At 29.5% G+C, this 18,073-nt stretch overlaps 1 protein-coding gene across 7 annotated transcripts in view; it reads right to left on the reverse strand.

Annotated features, from left to right (window-relative positions):
* LOC140044485 (RNA-binding protein Musashi homolog 2-like) overlaps positions 1 to 18,073 on the reverse strand; it is a 108,817-nt gene that overhangs the window by 5,810 nt on the left and 84,934 nt on the right. The window contains exons 9-15 of one of the 7 annotated variants that reach the window (XM_072089007.1): positions 17,338 to 17,413; positions 13,520 to 13,573; positions 11,393 to 11,461; positions 9,463 to 9,564; positions 4,402 to 4,605; positions 3,468 to 3,661; positions 862 to 929 (exon numbers count right to left, since the gene is read on the reverse strand). In XM_072089007.1, the coding sequence (XP_071945108.1) occupies positions 888 to 929; positions 3,468 to 3,661; positions 4,402 to 4,605; positions 9,463 to 9,564; positions 11,393 to 11,461; positions 13,520 to 13,573; positions 17,338 to 17,413 (741 nt within the window). In that variant the 3' untranslated portion in view covers positions 862 to 887. The remainder of the gene's footprint in view (positions 1 to 861; positions 930 to 3,467; positions 3,662 to 4,401; positions 4,606 to 9,462; positions 9,565 to 11,392; positions 11,462 to 13,519; positions 13,574 to 17,337; positions 17,414 to 18,073) is intronic. The other 6 variants (XM_072089006.1, XM_072089008.1, XM_072089009.1 and 3 more) reach the window with 6 other exon arrangements.

Consider the following 18,073-nt stretch of genomic DNA (forward strand, 5'->3'; position numbering starts at 1 on the left):
ATAAGTTGCAACCACTATCCGCTGGGTTAAAGCCTAATTTCCTGTCGACGTTAGTCGACGCTATCGTTAACAATAATCGGCGATCTTATACGTAAACATTGAAATGTTAACGATTTACAGGAAAAGGTACTCGCTATCGTTATCATTTCAACTTCATCATTTTCAAACGATCGTCGTTGAACTGTTAACGATCAACAATGATAGAGTAGAATAACGTCGACAGGAAAACAGGCTTAAGTTGTAAGAGGTATGGGCAAACAACACAAAACCCATAACCATTTTTCAAAAGCTGTCTGCACGCCACACAAACGCGCACCAATTGTTTTCTTTGTTCTGCTGCCTGATGTTAGTTGGGACAAATTCAATGATTATTATATATATATATATATATAATCAAATGATGTTAAAATTCTCCTGAAAAGCTTTTGTTAAAGAGATGAGCAGATGAAGGGTCATTTTAATATCATAATGTTCGTAAATTTTCATAAAAAAGCTTGCAAATTTGCCTTATTTTCATAAAATTGCTACTTTCAAGTACAAAACCTTCGCTTTCATATATTTAAGAAACATATTTTACATTATAATATAGATTATATAGTATTTTAAATTTGTGTTTCTGTTCAATGCATTTTTAAGTACTTCTGTACAGTACATCTGTTTGTGAATACAACGTTTTTAGCCATAAAGGCTACTTGTTGTATTTTTTATACCTTCATAAATAAAAAAATTGTCTTGGAACAAATAAAGGGATATTTGATTTGATCTTTTTTATTTGAACACTCGTTTGACTCGGATATACAGTAGCAATTTTAAGAAAATCGGGAATTAAATTATTAGAGAAACAAAGTGCGGTCATACTACCTCCAGACGTTGTCAGCTGATCATGTTTATTGTATGTAACCATTCGGAAAGGACGTAATCAGAGTGCCCTGGAAATTAGATGCAATGGCAGCAAGAAAAGAGAAAGAGAGAGAATGATAAATTAAAATGATGATTATTTTACTCTCACAACGATGATGAGGAGGAGGAGAAGGAGATGGTAATAAGCGACTTCGATTACTCCAGAGGGCGCCATATTTCAAAGGTCAATCAGGACAAAAAAGTTCCATCTAGGCTAGCGCGATGATGTTTCAAGGTAGCCTAGATGTATTAACTTTTTTGTCCCGATTGACCTTTTAAATATGGCGCCCTCTAGAGTTATCAAAGTCGCTTATTGTGAAGCACAAAATGCATGCATTCTTGTGAAATAAAGCAGATATCTGCTGCCAACAGTCAGAATAAATGCCAGGATATATAAAAGGCATATTTATATATAAAAAACAAAATGTTATATATATGCAGTATACACATGTTCTAGTGTACAGAACCTATATAGTTACACACGGCAACCAAATGGTATGGCCAGAATAAAATATAAAAACGTTTCTTTGATAAATAATCTTTAGCACATTTTTTTTTCAAGCCACTGTTAGCAAAAAACACTTTATACTTTCAATATACAAAATATATAAAAAATAGTCTACCAATCAAAAACAATTAAACACACCATGTGATCACTTTGCACAGTTGTTCCGTTAGTAGGATTTGTTCATTCTTTGGTATTGGCTATAAACTAAAGTGTATTATTTGGGTGCATTTGATTGGATATTTGCAAGGAAAGGGGGTCTACAAGACTGGGATAAAACAGCCATACCTAACATTGTATGCAAATTTAACACATACAAAAAACAACAATGCATGGTGGCTATCAACGCAAACAACGCATAGTGAAATCTACTAGGAACAATTGTGCTACTAGTTAGTCAACTCCGCTATAATCTAATGAACAAAATGCTAATATATCAATTGTTAAGATGTGTATAATAAAAAGATAATAATAATATCTATATAATGTTAATATACTGATAATATACAGCAGGGAAAACCACAATAAACCACAGATGTAAACTGCGTACCTTCTGCGTGGTTGGTACGTCAAATGAAATGCAAGGGAATCGGAGTAAAAGAAAGAAAAAGAAAATACAATAACTGCCAGTTAATTTTACTTTAAAAATAATTTTAAAAACTATATTTTATAATTATATTTAACAGCAAATCATGACACGTCTTTCAATGTAATTTGTCCTAATTCTCAAAACATTAATTAATTTTTAATTTCTGTCATATAATATTATATTTAAACAAATTAATTATTCAGAAAATGCAATAAAGTTCAGCTTTCTTGTTATTTGCCTCCAACTCACGTAGAAAGAAAGATTTTTGTTGTTTCTCTTAAAAGTCAATTATCAGATAAAGTGTGATGTGCCCAAATATGGTGGTGATTAATATTCCCAAATATGGTGGTGATATGACATCATCATGTCCATATATGGGCACATCACATTTTTTTGTCACATAAAGTTTGATAGTGTAGACAGAGCTTAACAGAAGAAAAACGAACTAGAAATACATTCTTTGAAAAATTGTATAACATTTTTTTTCAATTAATTTTTTTTTATCTTTTAGCATCTTAATATGTTTAATACACAATTAAATGAATTAGAAAATTTTCTTTGTCAATGTTAAATAGCATTATTCAGCTGTGCTGAGTACTCACTTACAACATACATACTGTCGCCTTACAATTTGCTGCATAAAACCATTACATTCCTCATTACTAATATCGTTCAACCCAACTAACAATTTGTAATTTTCATTTTCAAATTTTCTCACAACAGTTGTCAGATTTTGTAAAAATATTTTTGGATGTTTGTCAAATCTGTTTTGCGATCTAACTGAGGTTTGATTGGCTAATTCACTCGGCGACGGTGTGACTAGTGATGTAAGTGTTTTCAAAAACCGTGATTCATTTAATATAAAAGAATTTCACATAGGTGTGCTTTTAGCAAAAGCATTTTCATAATTGACCACAAGTTTGCTTTGAAAAATGTCTTGGCTATAAAAATGTGACAATTTCAATGATTTTTACCGATTAACAAATGATGACTGGATTCAAGAAACACTTTAGTAAGCATATTTTGCATTTTAGAAGATTTTTTTTCCAAATAAATAAAGATATGTTCCGAAAAATCATGTAAAATTTACAGTTATACAATTATTTCACCCAAAAAAGTTTACAATAATGTGAGTGAATTACATTAAAATAAGATGATTGTTCTCTTCTATCAATATTATGCTTTTGTTTTTTCTATTTCTTTTATTTCCAATTTTGTTTCATTTTCAAGGAACTGAACTCACTTAACATTTTGTTTTTCTTTATCTTCAAATTAACTTTAACTCAAAAATTTGTCTAAATTATTTATTATAAATTTATAATTATCTATAAGTCTGTTAACATATTTAAAAAAAGTTGTTTTACAGTTAATAATTAATAAAAATCAAGCAATAATTTATGCCTTTGTTATAGGAAATATGCATACAAAAAAGTGTGGCAATAAAATAGTGCATTAAAATTATGGTATTCTTACCTGTCCCATGTCTAGGCCAAAAGATGATGGCTGAGGACTAGGTGCGAGTTGGAACCGTCCCCCTAGGATACTGTCTTGTGCTGTTGAGCTAGCGTATATATCATTTGGGCCTGGGCTACTGGTTGCCCCAAACCCACGCCCGCTGAGAGGAGAGGGTGATTGAGCGAAACCTGCCGGTGCATAGCTGTTCATCACTAAAAGAATAAAATGTTACATTAGTTTGTTGCACAAACAAATTGAAAGGCCTAAAAATAAAAAATAAAATTATTTTAAAAATGGAGAAAAATAAAATAAGGTCATAAATATGGCAACATAGAAAAGTAAAATTTTTTATATTCACGGTAGAAAAAGTAGTCTAAATAAGAAACTGAAATTAATAATAAAAAATAAAAATATAATCTATTATTAAGCAATAGGAAAGTCTTCATAATAACAAGTATATCAATGATTATTGTTAAAACAAACAGCACAAGTTAACAATCCAATCTCATAAATGCAATTTGTTAATTCAAAAAGCGTGCAACTAATACATGCAACAGAGGAGGTAATCTTATTTGCGGATCGTTTTTTTTTTTTGTGTTTGAGTCAGGGATTCAAATGAAAAATTTGTTGGCCTTAATTGACCAAATATGGCAACCAATGTTGAGGCCAAAAGTTAGTTAGAGATATACTACCACAGACATTTTCATACAATAAACAATTTGCAGAAAATATTTTTATAGACAAGGCAACACCACCTAGATTTAAAATAAGCATGAATTCCAAATTAACGTTGCATTTGTTGTGGCAATATATCTTTTTTTGAATTTTTTAAAAACAATTTTAAAAGTGGGCTTAGAAGAGTAGGCAAAGTTGTATTTTATCTAAATTGTACACGCCTTTTCTCGTTTTTGACGACAGCAAAAATGTAGGCTATAAGGATTGATACACGTACCCTGATGATGATGGTAGTCCCTCCCTAACTCGTGCAGTAGTGCAGTGCCAGCATCTGTACGCTGAATTGTAGCCGTACGCTGGGCTGGCCCGGCTGTGCCGTAATCGGGCAGGGAATACGGTAGTGCTCCAGGCCGACGATCAGTCGTGGTTTGCGTAACACCGGCCGGTAATACGTAGCTACCAGGTGGGTAGGATGCGAAGCCTATGTATTAAACAATACAACAACTTTGATAATGATTTTGATATCAATTTTATAACCTGGTAATTAAACATTATATTGTAATAATTACAAATGCTTTGTTTGTAATTTCAAGTTTTTTTTTTATAACTATATGAAAAAGATTGTCTACTAATAGTAGTTGACACATTTAATTTAAAATAATAAGATTTAAATTGAATTTTTATAACAATTTCCTTAATGACCAGTTTGAAGGTCAACGAACTGTAGTATATAAATAGATAATAAAATCAACCAAGTTTGCAAGAACTATATTGAAATTTAATTTTGACGAAGCAATCCACAAAACATTTTTTTTTACGAGAATAAAATGGTTAGTTTAATATTTTTAATATCCAAAAGCACATCAAATGTATTAATATAAATATGATATAAATATTACAAAAATAATGTTATGATATATTCAGTATATAATATAACGTAGTACATACATCTAGTGTCATTAGGTGTGATAGAGGGATGTAAAAGGAATGATGATTGGATGATTGGAATAGGCATAGAAAGGAAATGGAACTGATCAACAGCTAAAGAGAGAGGAATTATGCAAGAAATTTCATCCAATCCAATTTTAGCCAAATATGATTCCTAAATATTGTCCCAATTCGCCTCCCATACATTTGTGTTTGTGACACCAAACATCACCAAAATATAATGCTGCCACCACTGGTTCTACTCTACTAATGCTTTCAAGCTAATTCACATGTATGCATAATATCGAATATGCAGACCATTATGCGAATATGTAAACCATCTATATAAATGTAATACTCATACTATTCTATTGTAAAATATTAATAAAAGGGATATTTTACTTTGAAACGAGGGGAAAATAATATATGTTTTAACACTACAGCCAACCCCTATTTAGGAAACACCCCTATTAAAGAGACACTTTGTTGGGTCCCAAAGATGTCCCCTTAATAAGGGTTCTACCATATAACAAACCTCCATTCCACTTTAACTACGGTATTTATAAAACATTTATTTAAACCAAATGTTTATGACTGTGTAAATGTCAATTTGTGCTAAGTGATTTTATTAAACTTTAAATACCTTTAAAGCCAAAGTGATTTTCAATTTTTAATAAAATTCTTCAAAAGTATTCACGTGCACATTTGCTAAAGTCGGACTTCCGAAACATTTCCATTTTATTAGAATATCGGATGACAACAGTAAGTTACATATTATCTTGCATTGCACCCATTTATATTACGCAAAAATGACGAATGTTTCTGTAATGTTGTTCATATTAACATGTCATTTTTTAACACATTCAATGTCATCTGTAGCATCTCTTAGTTACATATTATGACATTCTTTTGATACATAATACACAAATATAAGTTAATGTTTATTTATAGGATTATTAAATATGCAAGTATTAAAATAACAAATCTTAAAATAATTTAAACATATTATAGAAATAGATATGTTTTAAATAATCAGTGTAAAAAGAAAGGTAATATTATAGCTGATAAAAATAAAGCAGAAAATTGATTTTAAAAAGGTTAATAAAATTGTTATAGTAAAAGTATTTAGTTTATAAAATAATGAAGATTAAAAATTAATTTAATATGATGAAATGTCGATACATTTATGTAACCAATAAATATGGTTTTTTTTACTAAACGAACAAATAAAGGCTTTGCAAAAAGGTTTTTAATTTTATGTTTTTCTGCAAAGAGAGAATTACAATTATTTAACGAGTGTTTAGATTTGCAATCCAATTGTATATAATACATAACAATCTCATTACACAGTTAATTTTCCTACTTGTCTCAAACTACACCTAAAGCTCAATTTTACTTTCGCCCAAAGCAAAAAAAAAAGAAGAAGGTTGACAATAATGCTGTGAAAACAAGAAATCATGAGTTTTGTGACAGGACTTAAAGCTATTTTTATTACGTTCTGCAAATGATTTTGTACATGATATGCTGCATCCAATCTGCATTCCAGCAGCATCACAAAAACTAAGGTCGTATAATAAAGTCGTCAGAAATGAGCTGAATTACGATGTTGGGTCACTCTCAGCGTGTACGGACAAATTTATTGATCGATATTGTGTTCATATAGATGACTCATCTAAACTACTTAAAGTGGTTCGCAAGCTTTTTCGATCGTCATCGGTAATTGAGTTTGCCAATGTTCACATTCTACAGTTTGGCTAATTTACCATCGTGTAATAATCTTTTATTTAACATAGTATATAATTATTCCGAGGAAAAACTGATTGAATTGTAATAATAATTTTGACAAGGTCTCAAAAGTTTGATTTTATATTATATTTAATTTACTGAAAACAAACTTTGGTTGCTACTGCAGTTTCTACACTGTATTTACTCCTTTAAACATGTTATGTAATAATTTTAGCTATTTTAGTGTGATCATAAACACAGTTTATTGCCGTGAACAGACTTCATAAAAAAATGAAAAAATAAATAGAAATATTATGATGACACCCTAACATGATGTGCACTTTCATAGTTATCATATCATTATTTTAATCAATTAAATTGGTTGTGGTCCAGATAGTAAAAATGATAAAACCTGAACAAGATTGGCGCCAAAAAATTGGAAGCTATCAAAGATGCTATTGGCAATAGTCTCTCATCATTATAGATTAATTCCTCATTTATTATCTTAGATCAATCTTGATACTTTAATCTCACATGAGACGCATTAAGTGATTTCCTACATGACAACATTATAAGTTCATTTATTGATTGTTCTTAGAAATGCAACGATGGTGTATGAACTTTGCTAATTTCATTTTAAAATGCTTATATCTCCTAACCCCTTCTATGTGTCAGCCTTACCGTATTAAAGGCTGTGAAACATATGCGAAGCAATATCTTTTTAAAGCTCTGTCTAAACTATCAAACTAGTTTGACAAAAAAAGTGTGATGTGCCCAAATATAGTAGCCAGAAGCCCAAATATGGTAGTGATATGACATCATCATGTCTATATATGGGCACAATACAATATCTGTTTTAAGACTACAGCCTATTCCAGGGTCAATTAGTTTGGTACTTTTAACAAGTTTTTACTGTAGCCTATATTATATATTTTTTTTAATGTTTAAACTTCCCGTAGAAGGCGAGTTCTTAGATGTCATGACCTAGTTAATTCTGCCATACTTAAATTTAACTGATTGAAACCCAGGAGCTTAAGTGTGTACCTGTAGTTAAACCATTTCATTTGCAACAAAAAGATGTGCTGTATTTTTATCATCATTATTATCATCATTTTTATCATCATTATTATCATCATTATTATCATCATTTTTATCATCATTATTATCATCATTTTTATCATCATTTTTATCATCATTATTATCATCATTATTATCATCATTTTTATCATCATTATTATCATCATTTTTATCATCATTTTTATCATAATTTTTATCATAATTTTTATCATCATTATTATCATCATTTTTATCATCATTATTATAAACTCAACTATAAAACTGTAATCATAATTTTATCCAATTTCTTACACTAAATGATTGATTCTAAATTAAATTAAAACCGTTTTGAATCTTGAATATTTTTCAGTAAATGTTTTCAACATAACTGAAGCAGTCACCTAATGAAAATGTATATATGCCACCATTTCTATGGTAGATTGGGGTATAAAGGTGCAAAAGTTTAAATGAAAGAGGATTACTATGTAAAGTATATATGGGCTATCATGACAGGTTATATATAATGTTCACAGCAAAATGAACCACATAAATATACAGTATATATACACGGCAAACAACCTTTTATTGAAATTTAATAAAATTGTTATATTTTAAAATGTTTATTTTATTGTTAGGGAATTGAATTTATCAATATGTATCATTGCGATCAAACACTTTTATGACATTTTTGTTCATTGCTACTAGTTACTTTAGTATATTTTACAGTTAAATGTTACATACACAGCCTATACAGATCTTTCTATAAATATTTACTAAATGATGGATATGAATTACAAATTGTATAATATTTTATATTAATTTTTTGTTTAAATTTGTTAATTGTTAGAAAGTTTTCTTTAAATGACTATAGTGATACAAAACAATTTTAATTTTAGAATGACTGCAAACAGCGTCAGTTCATTAAATGCTTGCACTCAACAATTTGTAGTTTAATATTATGCCTAGTAAATTTACCCTGCAATTACAGTGATAAAGCATTGTGTTTAGGTGTACAACAAATCCCCTATCAAGCTTGGTATCCACTTGGACGCAACGCTAGGACGTAGGCGCAACACAATTGAATTGACCAATCACAAGCAACAATTCGGGTAATCCATCGTGTCGTACGGATTAGTCAAATCTCTTACGTTGAACTTACGGCCTTGCGTTGTGTCCAATTGGGAACCAAGCTTTAAAATTTAAACGTCACCAAAATATTTCATTTTCTAAATTGTTAGCAAATTCTTGAGATTGAAAGCAATGAAGAGCATAGATAAAAAGCACTATCAATGTGAGTAGTCTATAAAAGGGACTAAACGCTTGAACGACTCGACGAGCAAAGACAGTGAAGCAACCAAGCGTAACAAACATCCGCACATTCTTATAAACCAATCAGAGTTGCGATTACTTCCGATTTTGAAATTTCTTATAAAAAACACTCAATTTCAGGATTTGGTGTAGTTGCAGAAACTATCACAACACAAATTGGTTTGTAAGCATGTGCAGATGTTTGTAACGCTCTATTGCTTCATAGTATTGAATGTCGTGTGTGCAACTGAAAAGTCCAAAATGTGAGAGATATACAACAAAGCAACTGTGTAGAATAACATCTGCATTTGTTTGGTTTTACCTGATGCGTTAGCGTGACTCGTATAGCCACCACGACCTGTCGGCGGTCGACTGTTCCGTCCAAGCGGATAACTCTGACCAGAGTTTGACAATCTGCTATAGCCTTTAATTTTCAAACCACATCTTATTTTAACCATTACAAAAATCATTGCGAAAATAAAAATTATAAAAGCATAATTCAGAAAATTCTTAAATACGAGAAAGAATTTAAAATATTTGTTTGTAATTTCAGTTTTAAGTACGGGTAATAAATCGTCTATTATGTCTATGTTAAGCCGTGAATCTAAGATTTCTCAATTGTAGCTGATACGATACGGAATGTTATGAATCGTAGATTGTAATAACTGTGATACATAATGTCAGGATATTTTACACCCTGTCAGAGAAATTTTGATATTTCTAGAACAAAGCCAATGTTACGTAGAAACTTTACATAATTATTCGGATCGAATTTTACAAATTTGATATTAAAGAGAAATTAAACAGCTTTATTAGAAGAAATATTAAACGTTAAAGTAAGGAATTTAAGCGTTGATGAGAATTTGTTGAAGGGAAGGAAAAAAAATTTGGTATATAAAATTGAAATTTGACAATCTTGCACAATCTATTATTTTATGGAAAAGGACTAATTTTAGGTCATTTTAATTTGAAAGGTTTAATCATCAACAAAATATATTTCATCCAGATATTTTTTATATTCACACAATTGCCAGAAATGTTTTCACAAGAGTTTATTCTGTTGTGACATATATTCATCTCATGAAAACAACGATATTTATTGTATTTTTGCGAGTAAGAGATAATTCATGTGACGACACGTCTGGTAACACAGCAAGGATAGTTGCAAGCAAATCTAAACTAATAAGAAATGTACAGCAATATTTTACGAGCTCGAACAACGTATAACTTGCAAAGTCTAAAAACTAAATCTATAATGAAACCAGTAGTGGCGACGACAAGATACAAGAAATGGGAAGGTTGTGTGAGACAGAGGGTAAGGGGGAAGGGGAAAATGTTTAAATGTAGGTAATATGCTATGCAACCATTTAACGATTTAGAACAAATTTGTTTGCATTTCATAAAACACATTATGAAGATTATTCAGTGTTATTTTTAAATCTTCTCCACAATACCTTGGTTATAACACATCTATTATTTCTTTGGCAATAAAACTATAACTAATTAATATTAAGTTTATACTACTTTACATACAAGTGTTAGGCATACAAAGATGCAGTTAATAATTTAACATTTTGAACACAATCACACATGGGAAAACATTATGCAAATTAATCTCATTAACATATTTAAATTAATCGAATCTTACTAAAGTTACTGTATCAATTGTTATCGTAAAATTTGGAATTTTAATGAATACATTACAGCATAAATTTTTAAAACCTATTTTGCAATTATTTAGCAAGCTTTTTAGGTAATACTGCTTACTGCAGTGACTGTTTTATAAACGTCTTTTCAAAAATAGTTACTGCAGTAACTGCATTAGAATAATTTAGACATGATGCCTAATAATGTTCATAAAGTCTTCAGCAGTTTGATAGCTTTATACTGAAAGACCAAATTTGCTTTCAAAACTCTGTTGAGAATCAAGTTGTCAGGATTTAGCAATAATGAATTTATTAAGCTGGCATATTTCACACATCTTCTCATTGAATTTCACAGAAATACTTCAATCAGGACTTACACTCACTCAAATAGAACAACAATCGTCTGATACATTACTATAGATTTTATTTAATACGATTGATATTGACGAGGACGTGTCCATTAACTCCTATTTCTACACTTGATCATTTCAAATCGATAAAAACACAAGAGTTGAATTATAAAATCAATTATTAAAATCTACGATCAATTGAGTTCCAAATGATATTAAGTGGTTAAATTCGGAAATGATAATTTAGTAATCTTACCGCCAAAATAAGGTATAGCTGAATAGTGTGGATATCCTCGTCCAATAGCAGCAAAGTTGGTAGGATACGCTTAAAGATAAAAAGGTGACAAAAAATGAAACAAAACCAAATATTATTTGTATAACCAATATATTATGATTATATTAACCCAACATTGTTGTTTCCACTGATTTCACCATTTCTTCACACACTTTGGAATTTGGTGCAGTTTCTGAAGCTATCACAATTAAAAAGCATATAACAAATAATTAGGTAGTTCAACTCTATATTAAAAACTGTAAAATAAATTGAACCTAAATCTTTAATGTTAGAAGTTAAGCACTATACTATATTACCATACTACAGTTGCAATACTTTATCACATGCACCCAATTTACCTTGTTAAAACCAGATTAATTTGTACACGTTTATGTGGAGAGCAGCAGATTTCATGAAAAATGTTATCTATTTAAAACTTGTAAAAAGTAATTCTTTTTATATCTTAATTATTTTGTTGAGGGACTGTAACACTAAGTAAAGTAGTAATTCACCCACTTCAACTAAATCAATATATTTACTTCAGCCGCCCTTATAAGCCAATCAAAGCCCAGTTAATGATATACGATCTTTATACTAAGCTTTTAAGCCTATTCAAAAGTGCGTTCACATTTCGGTTATTACAGAATAACTAATATTAGTTTCCATGTGTGATGTACTATAAGACGTTTGGTTTGCCGGATGATTTGATTTTGGGTATCAAATTTGAGGTTAAACACTGAACGTACTAACTATGGTACTATCTGAATTGTATCAGCTAAATTAATCTCTTGGTATTAGCAAGTATTCAGGAATCATTTCAATTAATACTCTACTGCAGTTACTGCAGTAACTACATTTTTTACTGCTACAATGGTTTGTCAGATTGTTACTTTATTTACTGCTACAATGGTTTGTCAGATTGTCACTCCACTACAGTGTGTAGCTACCCACAAAAAAACTTTTAAATAATCAACACAGGTTAAAAGAGAAAACAAAAATGTAGTTACTGCAGTAACTGAAAGTAGAATATTTTTACACGGTCCCTTTAATTATTAATGTAAATGAATCTTCTTGTTAATTTTTTTATTCATTTTTTATTTCATATACATCTAAGCTCAAGTAACTTGTTAATCATAAGATGTTAATACTATATCATGTGTTATTGGGTTTTGGCAGAGATGTGCGTTAAATTAAATACATTCACTTTTTAATTTACTTAATGAATTACTTTACAATAACAAAAATACATAATTTAAATATTGTTATATTCGTATTTAAATAATAATGATGAAAATAATGTGTAATGATTTCTCTTTTGCCATTTATAGCTAAATTATTATTTGTTTTCTTAAATTATAACTAAAATACTAACAAAACAGTCATTAACTAAACTACTATTTTCTTTGCAAACACAGTCAAACAAAATCTTTACATTAAATCTACAACCTTCAATAAAAATTGTAATTTTCTACTGAATGAGTGACATAATTATTAAATTTGGTTACAACTAATTTCTTTCTTAATACACACTGTCCATCACCTGTCTATGCTAATAAAAATACTTAATTGTGTATTTTCATTTCTTGACCTTTTGAGCGTGCTCGTAATGCATAGTTGTCCACTTGTAGTTTCATTTTAATATTGCTAAATTCTCGTTTGAGTTTTAAACGATAAATTTGGAATATAGTCTATTTAATTAAAATATATAAAATCTATAAGATCCTAATTACCTTATTATTGTTACCTTTATATTCATTGTATTGTACCTTTTTATGATCATATATAGCTAAAGTGAAATGTTACCAACTCATAATGCTCAGTAATGTAGCCACAAGAAAAAAGTGGTGCGGTTTTCGCACAAAAAGGGAACAATCTCTGTTCAAGCACCTGGATTGGCCTCTGTAAAAAAGGTTAAAACCTTACCAACCATACTGGTGGCTACGGCCCTAGTGCACTGCTAACCATGCACCTATCTCCAATAACGTACCTTACCAACCATACTGGTGGCTACGGCCCTAGTGCACTGCTAACCATGCACCTATCTCCAATAACGTCATTTTTTATACTATACCATAGAATTGAGAATGAAAAACAAAATGTGATGAGTACCTAGATACTGTCCATTGATGAGGCCCGTACCAACATCCACTATCATCTCCCCATCTGCAAATAGAAAAACCCAAACTTGGTTCTCAAAAACAATGTCATATATTTCGAATTGGAACCAACCATTCTCCAATTTAATAGGTATATATTGAATAAATTGATTTTAAGGAAAATTTTCATCGTAACTTTTCTTTCAAATGATATCTGCCTTCACAATTGTAAATAGTTTTATATCTCTTTTATTTCTTTTTGTTTTTCTTTTATATTTTATTTTTGTTATAAATATGTTTACTGAAGCACTTTGGAAATCAGTAAATTTGTATTGAAAGTGTATTTCAATTAAAAGAAAGAACAAATAAATAAATAAATAATGTCAGGATGATAATGATGCACGATCATTAAGATTATGATGAAAATTGCCGTTTTTATCGTTTTAATGCTTGTAATATTTATCGTAATTCTATTTAGTTAGTACAGTTATCATTATATGTCTACGCCGCTCCTTATAAATACCATATATTATTATTATTATTATATATATTATTATATATTATTATTATTTATTATTTATTATTTATTATTAGCACCACAGAAATTGTTACAGTATTTTATTTTATTTTTCAATAAACAACAATTTTTTTTTTTTTTGTATTAAGTTTCTCTGTATTTGATAAGGCTACATGTGCAGCCAAATATTAATATTTGTAAATAAAATAATAAGTATGTATGTAAATAATTGAATGTACTGAAGGTCTGGTATATGCTATATTACGTTTTTTTCTTGGAAAAGTATGTAATCTGGACTTAATTTAACTTTGGTGAAACAGAGCTTAAAAAATCCACTAAAAAGTGGCGCTAGGATAAAAAGAACAGAAATGATTTAATATTAAATGAATCAAACCCCAACAGAATCACTCAATTTCTTGCGATAACGTTATTTGTCATTAAAATAATTACACACCATTCCGAGTTATTGTCTTCGCTGAAGAAATAGTTCCCAGCGTGCCACGTAAACCGTGAATTACTCATTGCGAGCGTACACGGGGGAAGAGTGCTTGCCTTTCGCCTATCTAAATCCACGATGACTGTAACAGATCCTTTTAACTTATTTAAACCGAAAATAATTCCATCCGGTTGATAAATCTGTTTTAGTATTTGGTTACAACAGATCTTATATTACAATCAACTTGCATATTCTACAACATACTAATACTTATATTCCATGTATTCTGTATGATAACTGACCTAATTAAAACACCAGAAACCCTAAATCTATTATACATAATGAAAACTACAGTATAACACCTCCACTGGGACACCTCTATTATGGAGACACTTTCCTGCGAAGGAACAAAGAGGATATATGTTACACTACAGCAAATCCCGATTCAGGGGACACCTCTATTATGGAGACACTTTTTTTTGGTCCTGAAGGTGTCCTTTAATAGGGATTCTACTGTAATTAATAATCTAATAAATTATTTGTAAATACATCTTTATAAAATATTTCTAAATAATAATAAGGATAAAGAGATTCCTACATACGGTAGTAGTTTATGTAATATCTACTGTGCATCTTGCATATTCTTAACCTAAAGACTAATTACTGTACATTGCTAGGTTAAACCTCATGTTTGATACCGTATTCAAATTTGCCGCCTAATAAATAAATCAGAAAATATATAAATAGTGGTAAATTGAGAATAGGATAAGATAAGATTTGATGATAAGAAAACTGGACTGGCAATCTTTACTTGATATGAAGACTTATTTACCAAGAGGAGTGGGGTGTAATATAAAAAGGTAGAACATGATCAGTTCTTAACACGTTCATTACCAGCTTCACTAGTAAATAACTAGAACATACACATAAATATATATTATACTGAATGAACAATTTGCAAAAATAAGACTATTAAATCATAAAATAAATATTATTATACGCTAAATAACCGAGGAAATGACTTTGGAAATTAGTAGGCTAAGCTATAAAACCTCACCAACTATGTAAACAAAATATCTAAGCTAGCTAGTCTAATAACTACACAATGGGTTTTAAATAGAAATTCTACTAACTACCATTAACCACATCTATCACTATGTAAGAACACTACAAACGAAAATGACCAGAAGAAATAAAAGGGCAGTAGATGATATTGTTTTATTTTGTAAACATTGTTGTCTTATCAATGAGTTTGTGATGTTTATCAATTAATAAATAATTTATACATTGTGATTTTCAAATTAAAATAAGTAAAGTAAAAATTTTATATTATCGCATTATTCAAATTATAATTTTTTAGGTTAATGTATTCAAGGCGAAAAATGCAATTATCTCGTAAATTAGTAGAAAAATTGCTTAAATATTTTGAATTCTATTTTTGACATTGGATTTTTTTCAATATTTCAAAAATATTTTTATATAAATTATAATAGTTAGAAATGTGCGTCAGGAAAATCGTAATTGAATTATGTAAAAAATAAATGGATTACTTAGTACAAAAAATACTGCGAGGAAAATACCTTTACGTGTTCATATGTTACAATATTTTACATGCCAATTTGGGTGAAATTCACTTTATGTTGTTGAAATGTACTTAAATTTTGTGCAAACGGTAAATATAAATTTTATAAAATAAAGCTCTTTTTAAAAACATACAGTAAAGATTAAAATTCATTTTAAACATGTAAGTTTGTTTTACGAATGAAAGAATATTTTTAGTGTATAAAACTCGCAGTCGGAATGAGCTGATAAAACTTAAGTATGTAACCATATATGTTAGATTATCTGTTTTAAGAAACACAATACATCATTTAGATGTATAGTTTTTGCAATATTATATGCGAAGAAGATTTCATAGTACTATTATAGCGTGTCTCTTGGTCTTTATAAAGATGGTTTAGTTTGTCGATGTGTTATCATTTTGAATAAAGTAAAAATATTCAAGTTTGTATGCATATTAATAATGTTACCAGTATATAATGTGTTTAGAATGTTTTATTGAATTTAAAGTTGGTAGATTATTCAAAATAGTTATAAGAAAAAAAAATACCACACATTAGGTAAAAAAAAAGTATCTTTTTAGTCAAAATTAAAATGCCACACCACCGTGCTACCAAACTGAAATCCATTTTTAGTCCATCTTTACCATTATCATCAAGCGGACGCATTAGAGATGGAGTTCCACAATTACGTCTTTACCAATACCATCATGTTAGGTCTAGAATTTGACCTAGCACTGACATTTGGACGTTGCAGCAGAATATAATAAAGCCACAAGTGAAGAAATCAAAAGTGGGGAAAAAACATGAAGATTGGGAAGGGGAGGTGTCATCTGGCAACCAGATTGGCACTTTCTAATTACCTCTTTAGCAGAAAATTGACTCTAGGGTAGAATATAACTTTGTGCAAGGAAAAATATACATATATTATATATTTAAACTCATCCGTTATTTTTCCATTTAGATTTCTTTCCTTGGTAGCGTTTATTGTGATTAAAAAGTGCTAATTAAGATTAGCGAAATGTGCCGTGACTTCAAACCATTCAAAGCATAGACAAACCTAGAGAACATCTTTTAAATTTCAAAAAAATTTATTCTTTTATAGAGTTAGCTATTCCTTTCCAAAGTTAGTGAAAATCACTCATGCGTTACTGTCATTCAACCAATGTTTTCAAAAATTAATTTTTGAAATTTTTTCAAATTAAATGTTAATAAAACAGACCATTATTAATAATACAAATTTGAGATAGTTTTGTTTGTTTTGTGTTCTCTAGGCTGTGTCTATAACTTACCATGGTATGACATAGGCCCATACACACCTCTGAGCATGGCTCGCCCTCTAGCCATTTGTTGCGGTAACATTACTTCCTTTGGTTGCGCTTTCTTCGTCTCAACCTAAAAAGAATAATTCATTAAAAAGATAAACATAAACAGACACTTAGTACATTATATTACAACAATATAAAGACAGTTATATTATAATGAAACAAATTTGTGAAAGAAACGCATCAAATTTATATTTCAAAACTTTCAAATATTGCGATATATTAGATTTTTGCAGAAAAGCGTCAGTAATGTAGGTCTCTTCGTCACCCTAATAAAATCTGCTTATAAAGACAGCAGAAAAGTGGTGACTGCACCTTTAAGTAATTATTCACTCAGATGAGTAGTATATCACAAGCAAACAACTGAGCAGCCAATGTGTTCATATATTCCCTACAGCAGTCTCATAAATTCTATCCTCTTTTTTCACCCTTTATTTTAAAGGGACTTTGTTTTCTACCATCATGAATTAATATATGTATCAGAATTTTACATGTATCAATTGATAGTGATATTTAATGATGTCAGGATGATAATAAGGCATGACAATTAAGATCATGATGAAAATTATGATGTCATGACGATGATAAGAAGATAATGAAGATAACAACAATGATGAAAGATAATCAATATTTTCAAATTCTTTTTTTTTGTTTTTCTTTTAAATTTAAATTTCATTTAGGGACCAGATCAAAGTTAATTCAAATTGGCTGCAGTTACTGCACAGTAACT

The sequence above is a fragment of the Antedon mediterranea genome, chromosome 3, assembly GCF_964355755.1.
Source record: "Antedon mediterranea chromosome 3, ecAntMedi1.1, whole genome shotgun sequence".
Lineage (NCBI taxonomy): Eukaryota > Metazoa > Echinodermata > Crinoidea > Comatulida > Antedonidae > Antedon > Antedon mediterranea.